The 26754-nt window shown below is 42.1% G+C and overlaps 1 protein-coding gene across 2 annotated transcripts in view; it reads left to right on the forward strand.

Moving 5' to 3' along the window:
• LOC113405358 (lysophosphatidic acid receptor 1) overlaps positions 1–26754 on the forward strand; it is a 140030-nt gene that overhangs the window by 71431 nt on the left and 41845 nt on the right. The window contains exons 2-3 of one of the 2 annotated variants that reach the window (XM_026646507.1): positions 2921–3074; positions 17893–18640. In XM_026646507.1, coding sequence (XP_026502292.1) covers positions 3015–3074; positions 17893–18640 — 808 coding nt within the window. In that variant the 5' untranslated portion in view covers positions 2921–3014. The remainder of the gene's footprint in view (positions 1–2920; positions 3075–17892; positions 18641–26754) is intronic. The other variant, XM_026646508.1, reaches the window with a different exon arrangement.

A 26754-nucleotide genomic window follows, 5' to 3' on the forward strand; every position in this document is an offset into this window, starting at 1 on the left:
AGAGACTGAGCTTCAACAAAAAAAAAAGACATGACTGACTCAGAGAAGCATGTGGAATACAGCTTTCCTGCATTACTATCTGCTCTTACTTGGCTTGCTAAATATATGTTGGCTTTGAGGAAAGTGAATTAAGAATAGGAAAGTTACTGGCAGGGTTGATCTAGATGACTACACTGTGGCCTCAGTCTGATAAATATCAATTAACTCTTTTTGTGTGTGTGTGCATATCTGTTGGATGTTCAGTACAGTCAGTGGGAGCAGTTTTCCACAACATCTTCCAGGAAAGGCACCGTTAGGTAGGGACAGCATTAAGTTGGCCTACAAAACTTTTTTAAATCTTTTCCATAGCCATTAATATATATCCGTATACAGGGACACAGGGGATTTTTGTTTTGTTTTGTGAATGAAACTGCTAAATTCCATTTTCAAGAGTTGAGATCCTGGAATTTGATTATTATCTTAAAACCAGTTTCAGAGAACACACTAACTTCATTTCTTTTCACCATTCTTTATTTCATGTTTTACACATATAACGCAGGGAAATACACAAAGAAGCTGGTATAACCTCGGCCAAAGCAACCTGAATGGGGAACTCTTTTGCATTTCACTAACAAATCTGTTTTCCTGTTGCACCTTTGTTCTTTGTTTTTCGTTTGTGGGAAAAACTGTAATCTAATTTGTCTTGTAATGTGCTCCAATACTAGAATAATAGTTCAAGGACTGAAATAGCAGTAAAGACAATCACTCTCCATGCCTCCTTCAAAAGGTGTAGGAGACATGTCTTGAGTTGTTTAACAAAGGTATTGGCTGTCGGTGTGTTTTGCATTTAGTCCTGAGCACCATCATTCTGTCTGTGAGTGTGAGTGCCATAGTGTAGGTCCAACTCCTCTAAAAGTTCTGCCTCCGGCATTCCAGGAATCTCCCCATGTTGTTCAAGAGTTGTGGAATGTAGCCATTGTGGGAGGTGGCCATGGTTGCCAAGGAAGAAAACATCTCTTGGGCACCTATTGTTGATCCTATGAAGGACTTGAAGCAGGACTGAGACTTTGAACTATACTTCATGTTCAGTGGGAAGCCAGCGCAGCTTGAGGAGTACTGGTGCAATGTGCTTACATTGACCTATATTCCTAAGTGCACAGGCTGCTGTGTTGTGTATCATTCGGAGCTTTTTCAGAACGTGTCTTCATTCCTAAAGACGAGTTGCAATAATCATGCCAGAGTTCACAAATGTGTATATCTCTGCCTGAGACCAGTAGCTCAAACTACATTTGAGTATACCTTTAAATATCTGGAACTTAAGTGAGAGAACATTTAGCGTACATTACTTTCACACAGAGTACCAGATGCATAGAATGTTGCAACTGTATTGAGTGCATGTGTGTTAATTACCAAGACACAATGGTGTTGTCTGTTAAACTTCTTTTTCTTAAATCTCCTACTGTTGCATTACTAGCTATACTAGTGGTAGCAATGGTGGGATCAGGCAGCTGCTGGCATTTTTGCCAGAATGACATCTAGACTGGCTCTGGTAAGGGTGAAATGACATAGGGGTATAAATGACAGTGCCTTGTCTACACTCATGCCACCGCCATTGTTACTGCTTCTGGAACTGCTCCATTGGTAATACAATGCTGCAAGATAAACAACACAACAAGACTATGCTAGACACAGGAAGCAAAAGGCCAGCCTTCAAAATTTTCAGAAAAAGGGTCATTGCAGTTTTCTGAAATGGTTTAGCATACTTATTGAAGTGGCAGACTCATTTAAAATATCATTTTATGCACTCAATTAAACTATCCAGATAAATTATCTAAAACTATATAAGAGATACCTGACACAATGAGGATATTAGAATATATTTATGGCAACAGAAGACAAAGTTAAAATATTTAAATAAATTTCCCCTCCCCGCCCGCCCATAAAACAAAAGTCAGTCAACAATTGAACCTTAAACCAATAAGGGAATACATTTATCATACTTCACAAAAAAAAGTTTGTTTGAGTGGTGTAAGTAGCACAAACAAAAAAGAATGAATGCAAACTAAAAATGATCAAGGGCTGCTGTCCTTCTGTTCATCCTCCAAATTATTTCAACATGTCTTGGGAAAGCTGAGATCATTATATTACCTTTAACTGGAAATGCCTGTCTCCTTTATGGGTAATGAGCAGGAATGTTTGTTTGTTTTTTTAACTATAGCGCTGGGATGTTTCTGAAGAAGTTTGGGGAATTTTCAAGTATTTAATTGCATTCTTGAATAAGCATATTTTGCTTTTAAAACTGAGTATCAGTTATGATGAGACTCAAGCTTCTAGTAGTTACACTATATTGATGGTGAAAAAATTATGCAGTTAATGTGATCATACTATATCATGCTGCAGTATTTAGACAATATGGAGGGGAGAGGAGATACTTTCCATTTTTGAAATCTGTCCCTTTTTTACAATTAGAGATATCCGAGCAGTTATATTATCTTGTTTCAAATAAAAAATAAAATGTTGTTTTATCATATTGGTACTTTAGAAATCGTTAATATAATACAAGTTGAAAACTAATTTTTCTGAAACAATGTTCTTGGTGAAGAAATGCGTGCATATAATGCTGGTACTATGTATGTCACGATATCTCATTTCTTTTAAAACATACATTGGAATTTTTTTGTTAACATGTTGCTAGATTCAATATGTTTCAACTTAGTTTTATATGGCTGGGTTAAATATTTTATTGTCCTGAACCAAACTTTCAAAGGTGCCCTTTGAAACTTCCCTTTCAAGTCTTCTGTAAATGGTCATGCATCCAATAGGCAAACTGTGCCATGCAATTAAATTAATCGGAGATTGCTTTGGAGGCAGATTGGTATTTGGGTGGTTATGCTTACATGGCTTTCTTGATGATCTAAAGATTTTTTTTCTTTCCTTCTAGGAGCGAATGCCAGCATGATTGAGATCTGACCAACCGTGTCAATACTTCAGGTGTGGAGGAGGGGCCTAACATAGTTAACATCTGCTGAGCTACCATGGCAGCCCCGTCTGCTTTGGTGCCCTCCTCAATGATGTCGCTACCACAGGTAATTGAGGTGAGTAGACTAATACAAAATTCTGGTAGAGTAGAATTGATCAAACTTGTGTGTGCAAAGGCGTTAAGATTGGATTCCTAATCATTGGCTGGCTTGGTTTCAAGTCATTGATAGAATTCCTCCTAATGTTTTGTACTCTGGATATACTCAGCATTCATTGCATAATGTTATCCTTTTTGTGAAGTGACACTAGTCTGTTGTTAGCTCCAGTACTTTATTAATAGAAGCTAGTTCACAGTCCACTGTTATTTGTGTTTTGGTCACACCTTGAAGTCTCAACTGGGATTAGGGCCCAATTGTTCTAGGGGCAGTCATGTGCACGCACATTCTCTCTATACACACACACACTCTCCATTTGTTGTTGTTAATGAGAAAGCACAGGAAGTGTCTATTGGCCAAAATATTGCTACTAAATTCACATCCGTCGACCAAATATTGCATGAGCTAGCAGGTACTGTACTACCCCTATATTAGAAAAAGAACAATTCAGCCACATGTAGGGTATGTCTAAACTGCAAACACAAACCAAAAAAACCCTCAAACAAAAAACCACAGGTTAGTTAACACGCTTTTTTTTGCAGTGTACACACAGTGTAGATATAATCTCTAAACACTCGTGAGTTCATCTCTTTTATGTGTCTTTCTTATCACAGTGCTATTACAAAACTAGGCTCTGATTCTTCATTAAGATCTGGATAGGCAGACCTGTGTGTCTGGATGAATTCCCATTGTGATCAGTGCACCTGCATGAATCTGACTTTAGGACTGGGGTGCTAGTCAATTTAAAATGTGTAATGACTGTAAACCAACTGGCATATAGCTTGTAATATGCTATGTCATCCAGGATCACTGCAAGTGAAAAAAAAATTACTATGTGAGATTTTGAATTGCTGTTATTTGTAGGCTAAAGTAAGGTGTGGTGTTTTGTTTTGTTTTTAACAGCAGGTCTGAACATAAGGAACCAAAATGGCAAATGGGAAGGCTGATTAGGTTGGAACCAAGTCAATTAAAGCAAACTGCAAACTAAACACACAGAGATTTTTCTTTCTGTTTGTTATTTTGTTTGTATTCTCTTTAAACACCTTAAATCTTTAAAACTTAATAAAACTTAAATGTCTTCCAGGCTACCTAGGAAATCCCAATGCTTCACTAAAATATAGTTTTTGTGGAGTATATTATTCTGTCTAGTCAGCAGAGGTGACAAAATTTTTGCTGCAGAGGAGATTGAGACAAACATTTTCAGGGATTTTTTTCTTCTTCTTCTGTGTTGGAAGTAAGGTTGCATACCTCCTGCGGGAGCTGGGTTACATTTAATTTACATAAAAAAATACTGATGCTCTTTTTGAAAACTCAATTTATGGATGCAATAGGATTTCCTCATGTTCAGTGGACAGTTATCTAGGAAATACATTGAGAACACTGGATATATTTATTTTAGAAAGAGCAAATCTAATTCTTCTCTGTCCCACCCCCATCCTTTAATTATGGCCCTGATCCTGCGCGGGAAGGTCCACGGTCCCTTAATCCTGGATGGATTCCCACTGACCTCAGTAGGTCTCTGTGTGGGAACAAGAGTCCACACTTGTAGATCCTTGTCCAGGAGTGGGGCCTACAATTGCACCTGATGGCACTTCCAGAGGTAAAATTCTTTCAGTGTCACCCCAAAAACTAAGGTTGGTAAGGAGATCTTCATAAACATTTTCTGGAGTGGGTAATAGGTGCTTTTTGAAAGTTTTGAAAATTCAGATGAGCTTCCAAAAGTTGTTTGGTGGTTCTAGACGGTCTAATCTTTTTGAAAATTGCCCATCACTAATTTCAACACCGTCAAAGATTCTAATGCTTTCGTAAAGTCTTCTGAATTATCAAAACCTCCTCACTAGAATCCCTTCATAAGCTCCTTCAACCTGCTGAGCTGTCTCAGGTTCTCTGTACACCACCCCTTTTCCCCTTCCAGCATACTGTTACTACAGATAAAAAATGATTAGGTACTTGGGTGCATGGCTTAAGGGATCTTAGTAAAATTTATAGCTGAAGGGTGGTGAATGTTCAGGGCAGTTGGCTCATCCAGAATTGAAACCTGGTACAAGCAATCTCTGCTCCAGGAGGCTGTTCTACACATTAAACAAATCCATTTGTTTTTAATTCCAGTAATTCATATGTTACGGACCAGGGCCGGCTCTGGCTTTTTTGCCGCTCCAGGCAAAAAAGCCTCCCGCCGCCCCTCCCCCCCCCGCCCGGAGCGCGGCGGGGAGGGCGCCGAGCCCAGCTGCGGGCCGCTCTCCCCGACCGGCCGGAGAGCCAGGGGGAGGGTGGAGTGCCTGCCGCGGCTCCGCTCTCCCCGGTGCTCTGGCCACCGGGGGGAGGGCGGAGAGCCTGGCCAGGGCTCCGCACTCCCCGGCGGCCAGAGCGCCGGGAGGAGGGCGGTGAGCTCAGTCGCGGCCCCGCTCTCCCCAGCGGCCGGAGCCGGAACACCGCGCCGTGCCGCCCCCCTCCAGGTGCCGCCCCAAGCGCAAGCTTGGTGGGCTGGTGCCTGGAACCGGCCCTGTTATGGACTCTCAGATCGTGCCCACTCTTGGCCCCGTGCCATCCATGGGGGGTGCCCCTTTCAGTGAGACAGCCCTTCTCGGGCATCCACTCTCTCTCGGGGTCAGGCCTCTCCACCTCCTGGAGCTGCATCTCTCTGAGCCTTAGCACGTCTGTCTCTTGCCGTGGGCCCCCTCAGGGAGTCCACTCGCTCTGGACCCCCCGGGCCTCAACCCCCGAAGGGGTTGATGCAACCTTGTTCTCTAGACCGGAGTGACTCTCAGCCAGCGTAAAACAGGAGGATTTATTGAGAGTTGAACACAGCACAGGAAACTCTCAGGGCCTCAGGCCTGGCCTCCCTCAGCCCAGCACATCCCAGTCTCTCTGCATCCAGGTGGGCTCTGCCTGCTCCCCCTTTCCAGCCCAGAGCTCCCCTGCTTCCCAGCTCGGCATCTGAGATCCCCGGCCCCAGGCCCCGGCTCTGTCCATTGTCTTCTCTCCAGGTAAACAGGGCTGTAAACTGGGGCCTCCTCTCCTCGCTTCTGTCCTCTGGCTGGAACCGGCTGGTTAGGTCACTGGGTCCTCACTCTGCAGCCCATTGTCCGCCCACTGGCCAGAACCGGCTACAACTCCTGAGCTGGGTCTCCGGGTCGGGGTCTCAGGTCACCGGTCGCTGGGGTATCCATCCTCCAGGCCATTGGCTGGGGTCCCAAGTTCCCTCTCCGGTCCTCTGTAACAACAAACTCCCTCTCCCCTCACCTTGTTAAACCAGTAACACCCAGGGAAACTGAGTCCCACCCCCTCCGCATGCAAACCATTGAAGCCCCACTGAAAACAAGGAAAAAACAAGAAAATCTCCCACTTCGTCACATCATAATGTGTTCAGATACTTTAGGCATTTTTATTTTTCCAATACATTTAAAAAAGATATAGTCACATTCCACGTTATGGACTTGTCTTCCTAATTTCAAAATGGTTAGGCCATTTTATTTCTAAAAGTCTTATTGTAAGAATTTTTAATATTCTTATTGGCCACTTTTGCTAGAGTTAATGAATAATGAATAACAGTAGAAATCCTCAAGTGGTACTTTTTTTTACTGAAGATCATCCTACATTAGCCCCAAACAAGTTTCTTTGGATCTATCACATCTTTTAACATGGGATTTAAAGAGTTAGTCGAGATTTAACTGGTATAAAAGATCACAGTTTTTCCATGGTTTTTCTTTGGTACAAGCATAGCTTATCCATAATCTGTCTATACTGTGCATTAATTTTGCAATTGAATTTGAATAGCGTAGCTGAATTCGACGTATCTGATCCGACTTACCCCGCTGTGAGGGCGGCGGCAAATCGACCGCCACGGCTCCCCCGTCAACGGCGCTTACTCCTACCTGGGCTGGTGGAGTACGTGCGTCGATTCGGGGATCGATTATCGCGTCCCGATGAGACGCGATAAATCGATCCCCGAGAGATCGATTTTCTACCGCCGATCCGGGAGGGTAGTGAAGACCAGCCCTAAGAGTTCTTAGAGCAGTTCAGACATGCTAGAAAGGCCGCCGTTCTCTTGTGTTTTTGTTTACATTTCGATTTTTGATTTTGCCAGTCAGAGCTACCTAGTGCTAGATGTAAATGGGGACACACAAATAAATAACTGGAATCGCTCTAAAAGGGAGTCCAGAAGACAGCTTTCATTGTCCTCTCTGCACTTGCCAAACCAGTCTTCAGAAAGCAATTCTCCTCCTTTTGAAATGGAATAAGTTTCTGTTTCCCTTTCCTCTCCACGTATTCCTGCTTCTGCATGGAGGAGACTTGGATTCCCATGCGCTAATGCTATAACTTTTTAAAAGTGTGGCAATGAGTAGGAGGGGGAAAGGGCAGGGAGAATGCAATGGTAGCTGATATCGGACCTGTGTATTTTCAATCCCATTTCTAGCAGCCCTCTATTGGCACTGTCGCTTTTCATTGTAAATATTCTTTCAATGTGCTTTTCCCAGTCTCATTATACTGAATAATCTTGTAAGACATGCTGACATGCCGACCTCCTCCTTGCACTCCTTACCCACCATTGTGAAGGTGAAATCCTGTAGTTGAGATATCATGACCTTTAATGTAGGTGATGTGAAATGACTATTTGCTTCAAAAAAGGGGGAAATGCACAGCACTGGGGTTTGCTTCTTCAAAATGTGGCATAGTAGAAAACTCCAGTCACTGACATGTGGCTAAATAGTGGTAGTTCCAGCACCATTGAAAAGGTGATTAATTGAACTCTTTAATTGCAGTACGATCAGTGGAATTACATGCGTCTGACGAAGTGGGTATTCACTCACGAAAGCTTATGCTCCAATACGTCTGTTGGTCTATAAGGTGCCACAGGACTCTTTGTAGCTTGGAATTACATTAACAGTGTTGAAATAAAATGGAACAACAAACATGAGGGGGGAGAATGTTGATACATTTTTAATTCCAGTAGAAAGTGTTGCTGTAATTTAAACTAATGAGACTATTTTACTAGTATCTCCCTAGACTATCGTAGGATGATTTGGGTTCTTCTGCCTCCACAGTGGCTATTCCCGCTTTTGATAATAGACTTAGTTTTAATGCTCACAACTATTGACGCCTGAGGACAGCCTTAATATAGAAAAGAGCAGCAAAGCTATTATTGTCCCCTCCACTTAGACAAAACAGCATTGTCTGTGGTTTGGGGTTGGCTCCCAACTGCAGGACTGAGCAGAGTGAAGTACGAAGCATTTTTCCCCCTCCAGGTGAGTAAACAGATTAAAGACATTACCAAAACAGATCTCTGGTAGCGCTGAGTACTTTGAATGAGAGAGCAAATCAGCAGTGGTCAGACAGGCCAGGAAATGAATAACTAGTGATAAACATGAATCCACCCAATTATAGGCATTTCATAAGGGGGAAACTTAAATACTGTGTGGCTTTCTCATTGCGCCAAATGAAATGGTCAGTGTTCAAAATATGTATTCATGGTTACAGAGTAGAATAGCATTGTGTTTTATGGACTTCTGGTTGGTCGGGCTTGAATGTGTCATTGATAGAGAGCCCATTGTTGCCAGTGTCCCAAAAAGAGAGGTTCTGTTATGTACATTTTCATATATTCTGTTTACACATGTTTCATGAAAGAGTCCATCAAAGCAAAGTAAACTGAGAGATGGATCAATGCTGTCTGTGTACGCAAAGGTCCAGTATATTGCCAGGAAAAAATATTTCAATAGGTAAATACTGAGTAGTCTTCTTATTTCCATTTAAAAACTTGTTTTCCTACCCCAAGCTAAATGTCCTACACTAGTAAACATAATTCTGAATAAACATTTTCCTTACTGGCTAAGTTTTCCCACATGCTTACCTAGCTTGTACACTGCACGAAAAAGCTGAAAGGTGCATCTTATTTGGAGGTAGAGAGTGGTCCAAGCATCCTATTGTAGAGAATCAATCTTGCACCCATTGAAGCCAATCAGTATTTTGATATAAATAGGATTGGGCACAAAGTCTACACGTTGCAATTCACTATGAACTGAAAGGCCTCTTTGAATGCATTTTGATATCTTTTTTCATCCCAAAGTACATCAGTGCAGAGACTGTGTTTGTACAGCACTTAACACAATCAGGCCTTGAACCTGATTGGGGCCCCCGGGAACTGGTGCAATTACAAATATTTTAATAAGAGCAATAAACCTGCAGTTGCCAAGTGAACATCCCAACTTGCTTTGCAATGCAGTCCAATGACATCAGAGATTTTCTGGCCAAGATTTCCAAAGGTGGTAATGAGTGATTTATGGCTGCCTGGCTTGACGTCTTTTAAAGGAGCCTGATCATCTTAGGTTGGGTGCTCAGCATTATCTGAAAATGGTGAGCTGGTACCTCTTTCATGAGGCCTCCTTGGTCTAGAATATAGGATTTCATTAAAAACCGTCTCTCTCTAGCTGTTATGGTTGCTGAAGTGCATTTGGTCCACATTTGCAAGGCTGGCTGGTGCAGTGAGGTGTACCGTCATTTGCAGAATCTGAGACACAAGCTGTGTGTGGACTGGACTAGTAATCTCAGTGGATGCTAACTCAGATGCCTAATGCAATACTTTAAATGTTACCATTGTTAACTATTTCTCTGCTCATCAAAGCATGTACAGATAAAGGACCGTATTATGAAGACCTGCACAATCTACTGAGTGACAGTGGTATTTTAGCACAAGAGAGTTGTCTTGGAAGAGTACCACACCTGCCCTGTCTCACTCCTCAAACCCCTCCCCTTACCCCCCAGTGCAAGAAGGAATCAGAGCCCAGGGATATCTGAACCCCCTCCAAGGAGGCGACAAGCTCAAAGCTTCCAGGGAAAGTGTGTGATCGTATTTTGAACATCTGCATGATTTACTGAGAGTGGCATCATAGGAGAGTAGAGCTTATTTTTGCAAGTAAAGCTTGGAAGAATAGCATCCCCTCTCCCTTACCTCAGCGTTATTCCATGCTTTTGGAAGATGTCAGTTTCCATTTTAAGTTGTCCTCTAAAACCACTTGTACGTTATGGAACCAGTAGTAGCCATTCAGTGGATAGACCTAAGACTGAAGCTAGCTTCTCATTCTGTCAGTCCTCTTTACTTCCCAAAAGGAAAGCACCCACCAGAAACTTTACAATTTCCTCATTCCAGGGTAGAATTCTTCCGAGAAGCCTGGAAATATCAGAAAAGGACCTTTAGTGACAGCGTGTTCTTGTTTGCTTGTTTTTTAATTTCACTTTTTGAAATCGTTCTGAACTTTTTTTGGCTTCTCATTTCCCCCAACTGCCTTGGACAACAAATTCCAAATATGTTGTTTGGGGTTTTTTGTTTTGCTGTTGTTTGTTTTTCCTGGCCTGGCGGCAGGGAAATGCTTTTGGCAGTGATAGTGAGGGTACCTGCAGGGGACTGGGAGCATGCGGTTGTAATGTTTTAAAGGGCTAACTGGACCTGACTGAAACATATTTGCAACCTTAATTCCTTTTACTATTCAAAACAAAACTTCAGTAAAATTGCCGGTACTCCATTTATCTTTGGCAGACTGCTCAACCATCCCTTGGTAAGAAAGGGATTTTGAAAGTCAGAGAGCCAAACTTCCTGCTGCCTGTTCTTTTTTCATTCCAGGGGAACTATTTTTGAATTTTTCTTCATAATAACTTTACAGTGAATAACCATTAAAGAAGGTCAACACCCTCTTTGGTTTTACAGGCAACCTGTGGTAATCATGGCTTCCAACAGGATTTGTGTCTCCAATGAATTATGCCTTCTTGTGGTAAAACTGTTTCTTTCTGCACAGTCCCCAGTGGCTGTTCATTCCTTTTGGTACACTTTCACATAAACCGCTCAATATTGAGGACAGATGCTACACTCCATCGTCATTCAAGCTTTCACTGGGCCACAATACAACTTGTTCAAAAAGCGTACTAAAGATATTGGGGTATTGGGCTTGATTCCCATTGACACTAAGGCCTCTTTTACATTGCCAGAGCCACGTAAAAGGACCTTAAAATGGGTGTAAATATAAGATTTGCCACCCCTTTGAGACCTCTTTACATGGCTGGAGGGGTTTTAAATGGCTGCAGTATAAATGAGAGGCAGAACCATTGTTAATAGAACTCACAGCTTACATCTTGAAGGTGTCTCAAAAATAAATGACTTTGGAAATATGAATTTTGAGCCTCAGAAGAAAGAATAAGGTTTCACTTGCTGGACTATTACTTGGGTTGGCTTGGGAGAAATAAAAGCACCAAGATAGTCAGCCAGGGTTTTCTTCAAAGGATAATGTTTATAACCAGAAAACCAGTCATGTAACATAAGTAAAAAACGGAGTAACAGAAAACTCCCCTGCCCTGGGGTTCAACCAGACGTGTGAACCTGGATCCAGAGCCCTGCTGTAACTGACACATTCTCCCTCTTCTGTGTCTCAAGCAGCTAATGCATAGTCCTTTCCCCGGGCGCCTGTGTGACTGGTAGAGGAAGTTGAGCTAGTTAACTTCATTGGGAACAAGGTATTGTCTCTGTACATACTGGCCTGTACTGAAGCCCGTTCTGCCACGTTTGCACTACAATCATTACCTGTGCTAGCTAGGTTAAAGCTAGCACAGGTATGCCTAACTGTGCAACAATCACATCTTTACTTTCACTGTAGATGTTCCAAAGGGCTGGTCTACACTACCGCACTAAATCGATCTGTTACGTAACTTCAGTTACATGAATAACGTAACTGAATTCGACATAGTTAGATCCACTTATCGCGGTGGCTACACTGCGCTGTGGCGACGGGAGAGCGTCTCCCATCGACTTCCCTTTAGCTTCTCAGGGAGGTGGAGTACACAAATCAATGGGAGAGTACTCTCCCATCGATTTAGCGTGTCTTCACCAGACCTGCTAAATCGACACTCGCTGCATCGATTGCAGATCTACCGGTAATGTGGCCATGCCCTTAGAGAGGAGCAGTATGGTTATTAGCACTGCCCATTCATGTATGTGAGCTGCCAAACTAGTTTAATGCTGCCCCACAATATTGCCTGTAAAACCAAATACGGTGTTGACCCTCCTTCAGTGCATCTCTTGATGCCTGCAGTTGTTTTGGGTTTTGGTGGTGGTCTCAGCAGTCATAGGCTGCGGATGTTCTGGGCGTGATTCTCATATGGATTTAGAGCACAGACTAAAATGATTGTGGAAAATGGATATAAAGTGCTACCAGATAATGTTTTACACTCACATTGTAAGATGTAAATACCTACACATGACGTAAGGCAGTGGAGAATCAGGCTCTCTGTATCAAAGTTCCCCCTTTTGTGGACTTCACAGCCAGCATTTACTTTCTTCTAAGTTTAGGAACTGGAAAATAAGGGTTAATATCTTTACTCAAACATATGTTTAGATTAATAGATTCGTGTCAAAAAAAAGTATTTTTTACACTTGGTTTTTGTACCTCCTCTTTATCTTGCACTCTACAGCCGAGTCATTTTAGTCTGTGCCCTAAATCCATGTTTACCACTAACCAGACCCTTTTCAACTTCGAATGTTAGTTTTCTGAAATATGGTTTTGTAATTATGGGATGGGTAGGGAATTATTCACATGCTGACTGACCTTTTACCCTTTATTCTGGCCCCTGGCTGGGATTGCTGGTTTGTCTCTCAAATCTAGTCTTCCTGGTACATTGGTAGATTTAAAGTCATGTAGTTAAATTCAAAGCAGCAGCACTTTTTTTCTGACAACTCCTGTAGTAAATACTCTATGTGAATCCAAGTCTCTCTCAGTACAGAATCCCACATCCTTCCTGACTCTCAATTTCTGTTAAAGAAACGGTCTTCTGGATCTCTCTGAGGGCATTCAGATTACTGCTTCTCTCAGGGGTCTTTGTTAATTAGGGAGCAAGGTAGTTAAGATTTCATCTTGCAAAAGCAATCAGTCTGCTCTGAGTTTCATTGGCTTCAAGAAGGCTGCATACAAGTTGAATCCCTTTGCAAAATGTCAGGCCTTGAGTTTTATTTGATGTTTTGTTATAAGCATGATTTTGATCCCTCCCTCAACATTTAAAAAAGCCAAGAAGCCGCCATCCCTTCTGCATGTTTCCTAACAACGTAAGAAAAATGTGGCAGAATTTTTAATTTTAATTGGAGATGAGCTTTGTTGATAAAACTTTTTTGGGGGGATTTTGAAATTTTGTTTGATGTTTTCAGTTTTTAAATATTCAATTGTACCTGAAGTAACACTGGAAAATGGCTCATTCTGGAATTTCTCAGGTCTGAAGATGACACAATGAGAAATAAAAAAAAATAACGCACTGGAGTGTTCTTTTTTAGTTAGGCTGGGTAGCTAATTTTAGAGCTGTTCACTAATGAGCTTTGAAAACTGTCAGGTCCCAGCAGGGTTTATATACCGTGACCATTAACCCTTCAGACCCTCCCTGTGCTAACGTATGCTTCATTTAGAAAATATCAGTCAATTGCTAGTGTTCTGAAAATTTGTCAGCATTTGCTTTTCACCCTGAAAATCAGATTGTTCCCAGTCTTGCTGCAGTGAATTTCCAGAGCTCTTATCTCAAATTCCTGCTCTAGCCAGCCAGCACCTCCTCTCACTCCCATTTTCTACCAGAAGAGAAAAGGTGGTGATGGAATCTTCACCAACCTCAGATATCCTTGTCCTCTTGACTCACTGGCTCCTCTTGGCTGGCCCCTGAGCTGCTCCTGTGCCATTCCCCAGAGAGATGGAATGGATGCTGTTGCAATTCTCTTAATACCAGGTTTTTCACGCACCTGGCAGAGGAGGGAGAGTAGCTGAGGCAGGATGTTGGTTCCCCACCCCACTATATCCTGCAAGGTGGTCACAAGATGATATCAATGATTTGGCCCTAGTGGGGTCTTTCAAAAAGGGAAGTTATGAGTCTAAAGGAAAAAGATAGGAAATAGCAATCTTTGAGCCCTGTGCAAAGTACCGTAAGTTTCCTGTAAGAGTGAAGATTGGGCATTGGTTAGAGGGGCAGAGTGAATTTTATTTATTAAATCTGAGTACTGAATCTCCTGGCCCTCTCTTACTTTGGTTAGAACCATTTCTACTAATGTTTTAATAAATACGATCTTACAAATGTGACGGTCTCTTAACAAATTGTTTTATTTTATTTTATCGGGAGGAATTGGCTCTTTGAGAACTAAGCTCAGCCTGATGTGATTAACCAGGTACTCTGAGTCTGGCTTCCTTCTCTTCTGCCTTTCATTTGTCTCATCTATGCTTCATAATACACTTATTTCCTGAACATTATAAAGATGTATTTAAAATGAACATTTGCAATTCAGTTTAAATCAACTTCTGCTGAAATCATCTATTAAATGGATAAGGTAAAGTTTAGGACCTTGAACATCTGTTTTTAACTAGGCTATGAAATGCTGAGAGTGAAACTTCAGGAAATTAAAATATAAACGTCCCTGCCTCTTTCCTGAAGGGGCAGGAGCTGGGAACGGGCCTGTCTGTTTGCTTATGCCATTATGTTAGGTTAACCCTTTGGATGTCCAAAGACATCCCCTATTCTTTTATTGCTTGGCCATAAGCTGTCATGTAGAACTATTCAGTATATAAATGCATTGCCTTGGAATCTCAGAGTCAGTAGATGGGTGGTTAACTCTTCTATAAAGATGTGTGCTGGAATGAGGAGAGCTGATCAGCTGCAATCTCCCCTGTTTGAACTATGTCAGCAAACCACACCTGATTGCTATCCCAGATGTGCCTCTTGACGTCTCTTAAAACTCCAAGAGTGACCATGAATCAGTTGCCTTTTTTCTTCTCAAGAGCAAACACCTGCATGTCTGAAATGTGGAAATGCCTTTCTTTCCCTTGGGAATAGTGATGACTCTTGCCAGCAATTACAGACTTTAGACTAGCATCCACTGAAAAGCAAAGCTCTTTCCTTTGAAACTCCTCGAAAGAGCAGTTTGTAGAGCACTGTGTCCCACTGTCTTTAGTATTATTAGACTCCACAGTCAGGTACTTGTTAGGATACTCAAGTTCTATAGCATTCCTGAATTTAACCAATCCTAGTTTAGGCATACCCTATATTCATATATGCATTGTGTGTACATATATTTCCTGCTGGCTTGGTGATTGGCTTTTTATACATAACTGAGATACATTACACTTAACATTGCTACCTGTAATGCATTGATTTTATCTTAGCTTGCTTATGTGTGCTTGGAATGGTGGGGGTTCTGACAGGAAGGGGACAATGCTATACACTCAACTGTTATATGGATTGCATTTTTTCAGTTAGCTGTATTTTGCAGAACAACTACAAAAATGTAATCCTCAAAACTATATTTGCAAGGAAAACTGGCTTTCCTAATCAGTTGCGGAGAGGCAACAGTGAAGCTCAGACCATAAATATGGGTATTGACTATCTGAAAAAGAAATTCCAGCCACTAAACTTAGTGCATGAATGCAACAGAGAACATTCATTGATAGATTTAAGACCAGAAGGCACCATTAGATCATCTAGTCTGACCTCCTGCGTAACACAGGCATTAGAACTTCATCCAGTTTACTCCTGTAAAATTTGCAACAAGTCTGGTATTCATATAATAATGCTGATTCTGGCAAAGCTTTTTATAATGTTCACTAATTAAATCCTATACGACTTCCCCTCTCTCCCAAGGGCTTTTATACTTGACCTATTATTCGCTCACAATCTTTAAACAAAGAATTTAAAGCCATACGTGTTATGTCCTTAAGTCTGTCCTACTGAAGTTACCCACTGAACATGAGTTGCCCTATTCCAGGGGTCGGCAATGTTTGGCACGCGGCTAGCCAGGGTAAGCACCCTGGCGGGCCGGGCCAGTTTATTTACCTGCTGACGCGGCAGGTTCGGCCGATCGCGGCCCCCACTGGCCGCGGTTCGCCGTCCCGGGCCAATGGGGGCGGTGAGAAGCCGCGGCCAGCACATCCCTCGCCCGCGCCGCTTCTCGCCGCCCCCATTGGCCCGGGACGGCGAACCGCGGCCAGTGGGGGCCGCGATCGGCCGAACCTGCCGCGTCAGCAGGTAAATAAACTGGCCCAGCCCGCCAGGGTACTTACCCTGGCGAGCCGCGTGCCAAACGTTGCCGACCCCTGCCCTATTCAATTGAGGGATTCTATCAGAGTTTTTAATTGCTAAATAATTAGGACTTAAAGGCCAAACTTCTAGGAAAGGGCTTTATTTGGAGAGTTATAAAAGTTAAGCTCAGCCTGCTGAGCAGTGGTTAGGGTGGAGGGTAAAATTATTGCAACTAAAAGGACATTTTTATTCCTTAACTTAAGTTTTACCTGTTGTGCAACACGTTTTGTGTCTACAGGGAAAGTTTTTGCCATGTTGGTTTACAGGAATTTTCCTAATAGTGTTGACTTTCACAAATAAACATTAGTGGAAATAACTTTTAATAATTCCAAAGAAATCTTTCAGGTTCTGTTTTTACTCCGCTCCACCCACTAGTTCTGTTTCCCAGTTGTGCACATACTTAGTTCTAACATGTTAGTCATGCTAAAAGTACAGGTTTGTACATAGTGAGTAGAGCTGGCTGAAAAATGGGGGTTGCCGTACCAACTCTAACGAGATTAATCAATTAAGGTGGGCTATTATCAGCAGGAGAAAAAAAACATTTGTCATGATAATCAGGATGGCCCATTTCAAACAGTTGACAAGAAGGTGTGAGTAACAGTAGGGGAAAACTTAGCATGTCCATGTACATTGGCCAAACCGGACAGTCTCTATGCAAAAGAATAAATGGACACAAATCAGACGTCAAGAATTATAACATTCAAAAACCAGTCGGAGAACACTTCAACCTCCCTGGTCGCTCAATTACAGACCTAAAAGTCACAGTTCTCCAACAAAAAAACTTCAAAAACAGACTCCAATGAGAAACTGCGGAACTGGAATTAATTTGCAAACTGGACACCGTTAAATTAGGCTTGAATAAAGACTGGGAGTGGATGGGTCATTACACAAAGTAAAAACTATTTCCCCATGCTAATTTTTCCCCTACTGTTACTCACACCTTCTTGTCAACTGTTTGAAATGGGCCATCCTGATTATCACTACAAAAGTTTTTTTTGTCCTGCTGATAATAGCCCACCTTAATTGCTTAGTCTCGTTAGAGTTGGTATGGCAACACTCATTTTTTCATGTTCTCTGTGTGTGTATATATATCTTCCTGCTGTATTTTCCACTGCATGCATCTGAGGAAGTGGGTTTTAGCCCATGAAAGCTTATGCCCAAATAAATTTGTTAGTCTCTAAGGCCTGGTCTACCCTGGGTGGGGGGATCAATATAAGTTATGCAATTTCAGCTACGTCAATAACATAGCTGAAGTTGATGTACTTAGATTGACTTATCGTGGTGTCTTCACTGCGGTGAGTCGACTGCTGCTGCTCCCCCGTCGACTCTGCCTGCGCCTCTCGCGGAGCTGGAGTACAGGAGTCAACAGGAGAACGCTCGGGGATCTATTTATCACGTCTAGACTAGACACGACAAATCGAACCCTGCTGGATCGATCACTGCCCGCCGATCCAGCCAGTAGTGAAGACATACCCTAAAATGCGACAAGGACTCCTCGTTCTTTTTGCTGATACAGACTAACACAGCTACCACTCTGAAACAATTGTAATGTCATCTTGGATATGAATTTAAATACATTGTCTGCAGAATTATTCATGTTTCCTTTTTTCAGAATGTGCCTTACTTGTAGAGGCAAGTTTGCAGTCACTGGAATGCTGCTTTCAGTTCTGATGTCTGTTTTCTCTTCTTTTTTTTTCAGTCCACAGTCATGAGTGAACCCCAGTGCTACTACAATGAAAACATTGCCTTCTTTTATAACCGGAGTGGAAAATACTTAGCCACTGAATGGAACACTGTCAGCAAGCTTGTGATGGGACTGGGTATTACCGTCTGTATCTTCATAATGCTAGCCAATCTCTTAGTTATGGTGGCTATTTATGTCAACCGCCGCTTCCACTTTCCTATTTATTACTTAATGGCGAACTTAGCTGCTGCAGACTTCTTTGCAGGGCTGGCCTACTTTTACCTAATGTTCAACACGGGACCCAACACTAGAAGATTGACTGTAAGCACCTGGCTTCTTCGCCAGGGTCTCATTGACACTAGCCTGACGGCCTCTGTAGCCAATTTGCTGGCTATTGCTATTGAGAGGCACATTACGGTCTTCCGAATGCAGCTGCATACTCGGATGAGCAACCGACGAGTGGTGGTAGTAATTGTTGTCATCTGGACGATGGCCATTGTGATGGGTGCTATACCAAGTGTCGGCTGGAACTGTATCTGTGATATCACTCACTGCTCCAATATGGCGCCACTCTATAGTGACTCTTACTTGGTTTTCTGGGCTGTTTTCAACCTGGTCACTTTTTTGGTTATGGTGGTCCTATATGCTCATATCTTTGGGTATGTCCGCCAAAGGACTATGAGAATGTCCAGACACAGTTCTGGGCCCCGCAGAAATCGGGACACCATGATGAGTCTCCTGAAGACCGTGGTCATTGTGCTTGGTGAGTATCTACTTCAGCAAAAATGTTCTTCTCTGTTTCCCGTAGCGTAAATTAATAAAACATTTCATTAGTGCTAGAGGAGAACTGGAACATGCATGCCCAACATTCCCATTTGGCACATCATAAATTTGTGGGGGATGGGAAAGGGAGTGAGGAGCGAGCGAACACCAAGTGTTCATACCACTCTTGGAATTATCATATTTATGGCAGTGATCTCTAAACCTCAATCGTTCTATAATTCAACATCTGTCCTGGTAATATAATTTTTTTAAGGGGAACACTTCAGGGAGTGATGGAAAACAGGACGTGGATTATAATGCTGATATGCACAAGGCGAAAACAGCCCCTTCCCCAGGAGCAGCTTCACTTACATTTCCTGGTCCATTATAAACCTCCCCAATGCAGACATACCCTCTTTCATAGAAACGTTATCCCCTGCATGTCTTCCTGGTGCTAGGCCTGTGTATTTGGCAGAGCTAAGCAGCTGCAGCACAGAAGTGGCACAGAGGTAGCTGCTACTTGCTGCATGCTTTTCATCTCCTAGGTAAGTACCCGCTGTATTTTCCATTTCTTGTTGCTCAAGAAATGGCACGTTCTCACAGGTATCTGTTGCCATATTTGGAGATAGTCCAGGTAACAAATGCTTGACTTGCTTATGTGGCACAAAACCATTCCCTCTGTTCAGTGACAGATGTTGTCAAAAACTATTAAATCTCACTAAGTGAAGTGAAAATATGTCTAGCTAGGTTCAGATCTCTGTTATATAATGTTCAAATGCATGGACATCTTTGTTATATATTAGTTACATTAACATGAATTGATGGAAGTTTATATTTAACTGCTTGCTGATTAATCTTGGAGCAAGAGGCAAGAATCTGTGCTTTAGTTTCATGAATACAAGCAGGTAAGTGTTGGTGTGCTCACTTATCTAACACTTTGGTAGAGGAGCAAATGTCTCTGTGCCATAGCAAGAACAAGCTGGAAATTTACTAACAATCCATGTTACTGTATTCTCTGTTTACTTGCATCATTATGTTTTGCTTTTCTCTCTAAGGTAGAAAAAATTGTTTTGAGTTGGGAAGGATAAAATAGGTAAACTTTCCCTTGATTCATGGACTGCTCTACTGCACTCAATGCTGTTTTTAAACCCAACCTGTTCTACCTCCCTTTCACCAAATTCAGGCAGGCAGATGAGGTTCAGAAGAAAGCTTCAGCTTTGAGCATATCTTCCGAAAGCAAATCTATATTTTCCCTTTTGGATGAACTGCCACTCTTTCCAACTGCGTAGCAGTAAAGCACTTCCTGTCATATAACTGGCTGGTTAAATCTCGTAAACCAGACAAATAGTAAGCATTTTTAGCAGTGCTTTGAAAGAGTAAAAAATACTGAGTAAATCTAATTTGGTAGTTAAGGCCAATACAGCTGTGCCACTTGTGTGCCTGCAGTACGCCGACAGGAGAGAGCTCTCCCGTTGGCATAGTAAAAGCAGGCCCAACAAGCGGTGGTAGCTATGTCGGTGGCAGATGCTCATGTGAGTGCTTATGCCAGCAAAACTTGTGTTGCTCAGGGGAGTGGTTTTTTTCACACCTCTGAGCAACAAAAGTTTTGCCAACATAAGTGCTAGTGTAGACCTGGCTGTAGTCCCATAAAACACTTCTTGAGCAGTCTTATAAATAAAATTGCTTTCCTTAAAAAACAATAATGAATGCAGTTCTCAGGTTACCAGCACTTTACTATGTTTGTTTTACTGTATGGCCAACTCTTTTATGAAATGTGTATCCTGTGTGTCACAGGATATTAAGTATAGGACTTGAAGTAGCCTTTTCAAAAGAGATTAGATGCTTACATGAAAAATAGAAGCTGTAGTTACACTCGCTAGGACAATCTACGAGGGCTGTGAATCCTCATGAGCCAGGGTATTGGGCTGACTGCTAGCTGGGGTCAGGAAGGAACTCATTGTACCACTCTACTGGGTGTATTATTGCCATTAGCTGTATGTATGGGGGGCTTCTTCTGGAGTATCTGACATTGGTCACTGTGGGGACCAAGGGACTGAAGTAGGTAGACGACCAGTGTGTTCCAGTAATTATCCTTATCTGTAGAAGCCAATTAAAAGTCAACATTCAGCAACCATAGCCACACAATTATTATAGCTATCGCCTTTGTGGCTGTGTTTTGCAAATGCTGATTTCATAGCGATGACCACTGTAAGGATTACTGAAAAAAGTAAAAATTAATATTTGAGGCCAACGTATTCAAACTTGCGTCTCTAAAGTTAACCATCCAGGCCCCAGTTCAGCAAAGGACTTAAGCATGTGCTTAAATCCCATTGGGTCTTAAGCACATATTTAAATGCTTTACTGAATGAGGGACTTGAAGAGGTTGCATGAATTTCATAGACGTTGACGACCTGTACAGTCACCGATGCTGAGCACTTCTGAAAATCAGCGCACTTGCCTACGTATCAAACATGGACTTAGCTTTCCCACTTTGGCCTCCAGATACATTTGGACTCTGGCCTTCAGGTTTACTTTCCTCTAATTCTCAGATTAGTTATTCCTCAGTATTAAGGGCAACAGTTTGTTGGCATGGATTAATGGTGATCCATCAGCCAGTGAGTGATGCCTTTCATGCAGCCAGTGCACAACAAATAGAGGTGGAAGTTTCTAGCTGGGCTTTCCAATGAGACTCTCAAAGCATAGCTTTCTATAACCGCACTATATTATTTGCCAGTATGGATCTCAGTAAGAAATCAGACTGCCGAATGGGGGGCGGGAAGAGAAAGTGGGTAACATAATCTTTACTTCTAGAGGCCTGCTTTTAGGTCTGGTTGCAAATGTTCATGGTGAGCGAAATGAGCTTGATTTCAGTTGTAGCAGCTTCTAAATGTCTTTCTGTATAGCAAACCTACCGCACAAGAACACTGCAGGGAAACTGTGCTGGGATTGGTTTTCCCAGCCTTGGGATAACGTATATTTTCAGACCCGTGCGGAAAAGCTCATGGAATGTTTATCTCTATGCTACTTGGCTCTTTTCAAATCAGCTTTCTCTTTCTGCCTCAATACATTACACAGAAGAGGAGAACTTGGGCTTTCTTGGTGGTCTAGCTGTTAATGCAATGTAGTGCATTAAAGTCTGAGGCAAAGCTCTGCCCCTCTACAGAGAGAGGGGAAAGGAAGTGCCTTCGTTTTATTCTCAAAAGATCATCTCCCCTGAAATTCCCTGCAGCTGACTCAGTTGGTGCGTGCTAGCCCTCTTGAACTGGAAGATTGGGTTTGCTCAGCACAGAGCTGCTTTGGAGCAATGGGGGGAGGGTAAGGTGAGGATCAGAATGAAAAATGAAAAATGCAGGGAAGGGACTCTAGAGGAATCCTCAAATATAAATCAACGAACACTGCAAAGAGATGTAATGTTGATCTTTTTATGGTCCTCTGAATCCATAAATAACCACCCTGTAAGTCAGTCAACAAGGGATTCTTTCACTTGATTTCTAAACTTACATAAACTGGTCTTTCTGAAGTTAGCCATTGAGAGTACAATTTTTTTCATCCGTCCTTACTGCAGTTTCAAGGGGAGGCAGATAAACAAAAGAACTTCTTGTTTATCAGCCCCAGTAAATGCCTACCACTGTCTTCCATCCCCACATCTCATTGCCTTGCTCCAAGAGGACAGCCACCCACAAGAAAAAAAAAATCCTCTTCTGATGGCTATGCTGTCAGCATGTGTGAGGTGCAATCCAATTGAGTTGCATAAGAGGACTCATTGTTTTCCCAATGACTAAGAGGGCTTGAAGCTCTGGCTGGAGCGGTCGGGAGCTGGCACACTGCGTCATCCCACAGAGCTGCTAGGATGTTGAATCCTGGGACTGAGTCAAAGCAGAAAACAGATTTTTTTTTTGGTTTTTTTGCTTTTCATGCCCTTTTGTGTTTTTTCCTTGAGTAAAATATTTTAAACAGAAGGAAGTGATTTCATAGTTGAGTCCTTTCTTTTAACAAGGCTCCTTTTGAAATCTGTAATTTAACAAGAATATAAAGCTCTTTCTCCATAAGATGCCTTTTTGCTTTGGGGCTTATGCAGAATTGATTCATATAACAAACACAGACGTAAAATTGGGTCTCGGTTAGGCTGAGACTCAAATCATACCGAAAGCATTTCATAATTGCAGTGTGTTATTAAAGTAGAAAAGGGAATTTGCAGAAAGAATCTAACTGATATAACAAGCTTAAAACATGCATCTTTTCCTTTTTATTGCTCATCTTCGAACACTCTTTTAGGACGAAGTTAAACCAGTTTTCCTATTGGGTTTGAATCTTCTTCACTAGCCAAATGCAAGGCTGGAAACATTCACTGCTATATGAAAAAGACAGGTATTAAAGCTCTGAGCCAGGAATCCAGAGATCTAAGTTCAAATCCTAGCATGATCTTAGACTACTTGTGTGACTTTGGAAAAATTACTTACGGCCAGATTTTTTAAATGCTATTTAGGTGTCTAAGTATACAGATAGGTTGCGAGTGGAATTCCTAAAAGCACTAAGGATATATCTGCATATTTAGATGGATAAAGACATTTAAAAAACTGGCCCTTAATCTCTGTTTCTCAGTTTCCTATCTGTAACATGGGGATACACACAGGGTGAGCAAAAAAGTGTCTTATCTATTTAAAAAGTTAGCTGTTCATGGCAGGGACTCTCTCTCCATAGTCTCTATGGCAGGGACTCTCTCTCCATAGTCTCTATGGCAGGGGTTCTCAAACTTCATTTCAACACAACCCCCTTCTGACAACAAAAATTACTACATGACCCCAGGAGGGGGGACCAAAGCCTGAGCCCGCCTGAGCCCTGTTGTCCAGGATTGGCGGGGAGGGGGGGAAAGCTGAAGCCCAAGCCTTGCCACCCCAGGCCGCGGAAGGGGGGAAGCGAAGTCGAAGCCCAAGGGCTTCAGCCCCAGGCAGGGGGCCTGTAACCTGATCCCCGCTGCCCAGAGCCGAAGCCCTTGCACTTGGGTCCCGGGTGGTGGGGCTCGGGCTTCGGCTTTGGGCACAGGCGGGGGGCTTGGGCCCCGGGACCCAGCAAGTCTAATGCCAGCCTTGGCGACCCCATTAAAACGGGGTCGCAACCCACTTTGTTCCCAACCTACAGTTTGAGAACCGCTGCTCTATGGTAATACAAATGAACTAATAGTGAGGGTCATTCGTGGCGCACATGCAGTCTCATTAGAGGCTATCCATAATGCAGTGTGGTATTGCTACTGTGCTTCCATAGGAGGGAGTCAGTGGGGCTACTCAAAATAGCAAACACTACAGCCAGTAATCAGAGTTTGCAGAACTGGGCTCTTGTGTCTGACATTGAAATTATAGTAACAACTCTTCCCAATTAAATGATAGAAGTGTGACAAAGTTGCCTATAACTGAGCCACAGATTTATTCCTTCCTTTTTTAGCCTCCCTTCCTGCACATTGTCAATATTATTTTACCAAAATTAGTTATGTATATTGACTTTAACTCCGTAGCTGCCTTCCGTGACATAGGTGGAGCAAGCAATGAATTCCTGATTGCTTGCACCTAGACTCCCTGGGAACTGGAAAACCTGCATGATTTGTTTTCTCTGAAATGTAAGGGCACTGGCAGTGTGTGAGAGTGATCAGTTTGGTTTAACCTGCAAGACTTGGAAATAGAGATGGGCGCAGGATTATAATGAATTTTAGTTGTTAACCATTTTACCATAAAGGAGTGTCGCTTTCTTTAAACGCATCTCCTTGCTATTGCAATGGAGAGAGAAATGTGATGGAAACATCTGGAAGTTCAGGGTAAACATCTGGAAGGGTAGAACTGCTTGTTGACGGGGTTTTTTTCCTGCCACAGTTATGAATTGCACAAGAGACTTTAATTTTTTGTACTGACTCTGAAACTTTCACAACCAGGGTACCAAACTGAAATGAAATGCGGCAGACAATAACTAAAGTAATATAGCGAGCTCTTGCGAACTTAATTAATCCTCAGGGCTGGGGTTAATTTTCATTTTGCTTGGTTAAAGGAATGTAGCAGGAAGTCACCTACTTCTCGACATATGCAGTTGGTTAAAGCAAATTCCACTGTATTATCAGTAACTTGTCCCCTAACCAGGTGATTGATTGGTTGACATGCAGTTGTTACATGGTAGGATGAAAACCAGCCAATACTGTGGAGACTGACTTTTTAAAAAGATGTTTTCAATACGTATGCTGTCTGTCTGCAGTCACTGACATACAGTGCACCTCACAAGTGTTTGAGCTGGCATATAGACACAGCTCATATGATGGTGAATGCTTACTTTTCACGAATGTCTATTACGTCCTCAAATCTTAAGGCCACTGACAGAACTTGTTATTAGCTGGATTTTATCAGCTCTCAGGTGAGTGGACTCAGGGACTGTGGTGAAGGCAATATTGTCTAGGCAGAGCTTGGCTGTGGCTTTACTTAAACTCTGGCAGACCTTCTCTGCCAATAGACCATTATTCCTATGGTCGAAATCAAACACTATGTTGTAGTCGTGCGACGCGTCAATATCAGGATCTTTTAGTAGAGCAAGGATTTAACTTGGCACCCTGTTGACTGGAAACTCATGGTTTCATCTGTTCATCCTGTGCCTGTAGAGTTTGTGACACAAAAAGCACTGAAGCCTTAATATCATTTTCCCTGAGATCATTCTTCTTAGCATATGTGCAATGTGCCTCAGGTGGCACGTGACCAGGATTCATCACTGAATATGGTCCCCTGATTGGATCGTTAGCTTCCCCGGCCTAGGCCAGGTGCTGCTGGAGAGTGCGACCTGGGTGCTGATCTGTCCCCGCCCCCAGGAGAACATTGAAAATGCGCTTCTCTTCTTAACTTTAAAGCATTGTTCAATTTAGCAGGCATGGCCTGATTTGAAGGGTTGTTAAGGGTTTTCTTTTAATCTTCATAGAGAAGGCAGTTGTGGTATTGGTGGGGGGCTCTGCTTTCCACAACCCACTCTGCAAAGGGCAACTTTAAGAACCGGGGTGCTCCTGGAATTGGGAAGCACAGTAGAATCTCTTCAGTGTGAGGGGCTTGTTCATCCATCGCCAACTCTACACAGTAATGCTGTTTGTATGTTGATTCAGGCCTAAAGGGAAAACAAGTTCTGTAAACTCAGGAATTGGCATCAGGAGTCGGAGTCTGGCCATCAATGACTTTCTGTTCTAAAACAGGAGGAGCAGTATTTAGTCTCCGGGTGTTTTTAGATCGGTATATTTTAAAAGTGCATAGACTGTGAATTTAGCCCACGGTCGAGTAAACTGGGAAGTTGCAGCTGATGATCTATAGACTAAATTGATCCTATCTAATGTATTTCATAGGATTAATTCTCTTATTACACTGTACATATTTATATGTGAAGAAACAATGAGTTTGTAATGTACTGTAAAATCATCAGTTATAAATGACGGATATGGTACATGTCTGATAACTATTATATTATACCATCAAAGATACTATTTGAATGAAAAAGTGAAATCAAATTTGATACCTTAAGGATTTCTGCATTTTAAATATGTTTGAGAGAGGTCTGATTTTTGCTTTTACTTCGCGTTTTTGTGTTTGATGTCGTTTGATTTGGGTTTTTTTGATGATTTCATGTAAGCACTTTCAGAGCAATTGTGACTTAAAACTAACACACGTCTAAGCTCTAATTGAGGGAAGTAGCTGCTATACTTCTTGCTTTTTTTTATTAAAGATGATCTATGCTGCTAGTTTTATAATGCAGCACTTGTTTGCATGTTTCCTGCATAAAATTCTGAGTATTGTTATGTAAAAGGTTGAGTACAATCAGTTTGTGAGGATGATAGAAGAGGAAAATCCAGCTATACTATATCTTTGCCATATAGTTTGCCATACATGTCTTGAATTTTTGTCATTACTGTCATCGTGGAAAGAGTAGGCAGATCGTTTACCAGCCCAGGCATAAAATCTTTCCTGATATTTTTTTTCCTGTTTAATATATCTTGACTATTGTACTAACTGGTTTAGACCCAGTCATAATACATGGGAAATTAAAAAAATGTTTTGCAATTGTTAAGTCAGCAAACTATAGATCCAGATTCTCAGCTGTAAATCTAGA

This window comes from Terrapene carolina, unplaced genomic scaffold, assembly GCF_002925995.2.
Source record: "Terrapene carolina triunguis isolate 2854851 unplaced genomic scaffold, T_m_triunguis-2.0 Scaffold35098, whole genome shotgun sequence".
In the NCBI taxonomy this organism is placed as follows: domain Eukaryota; kingdom Metazoa; phylum Chordata; order Testudines; family Emydidae; genus Terrapene; species Terrapene triunguis.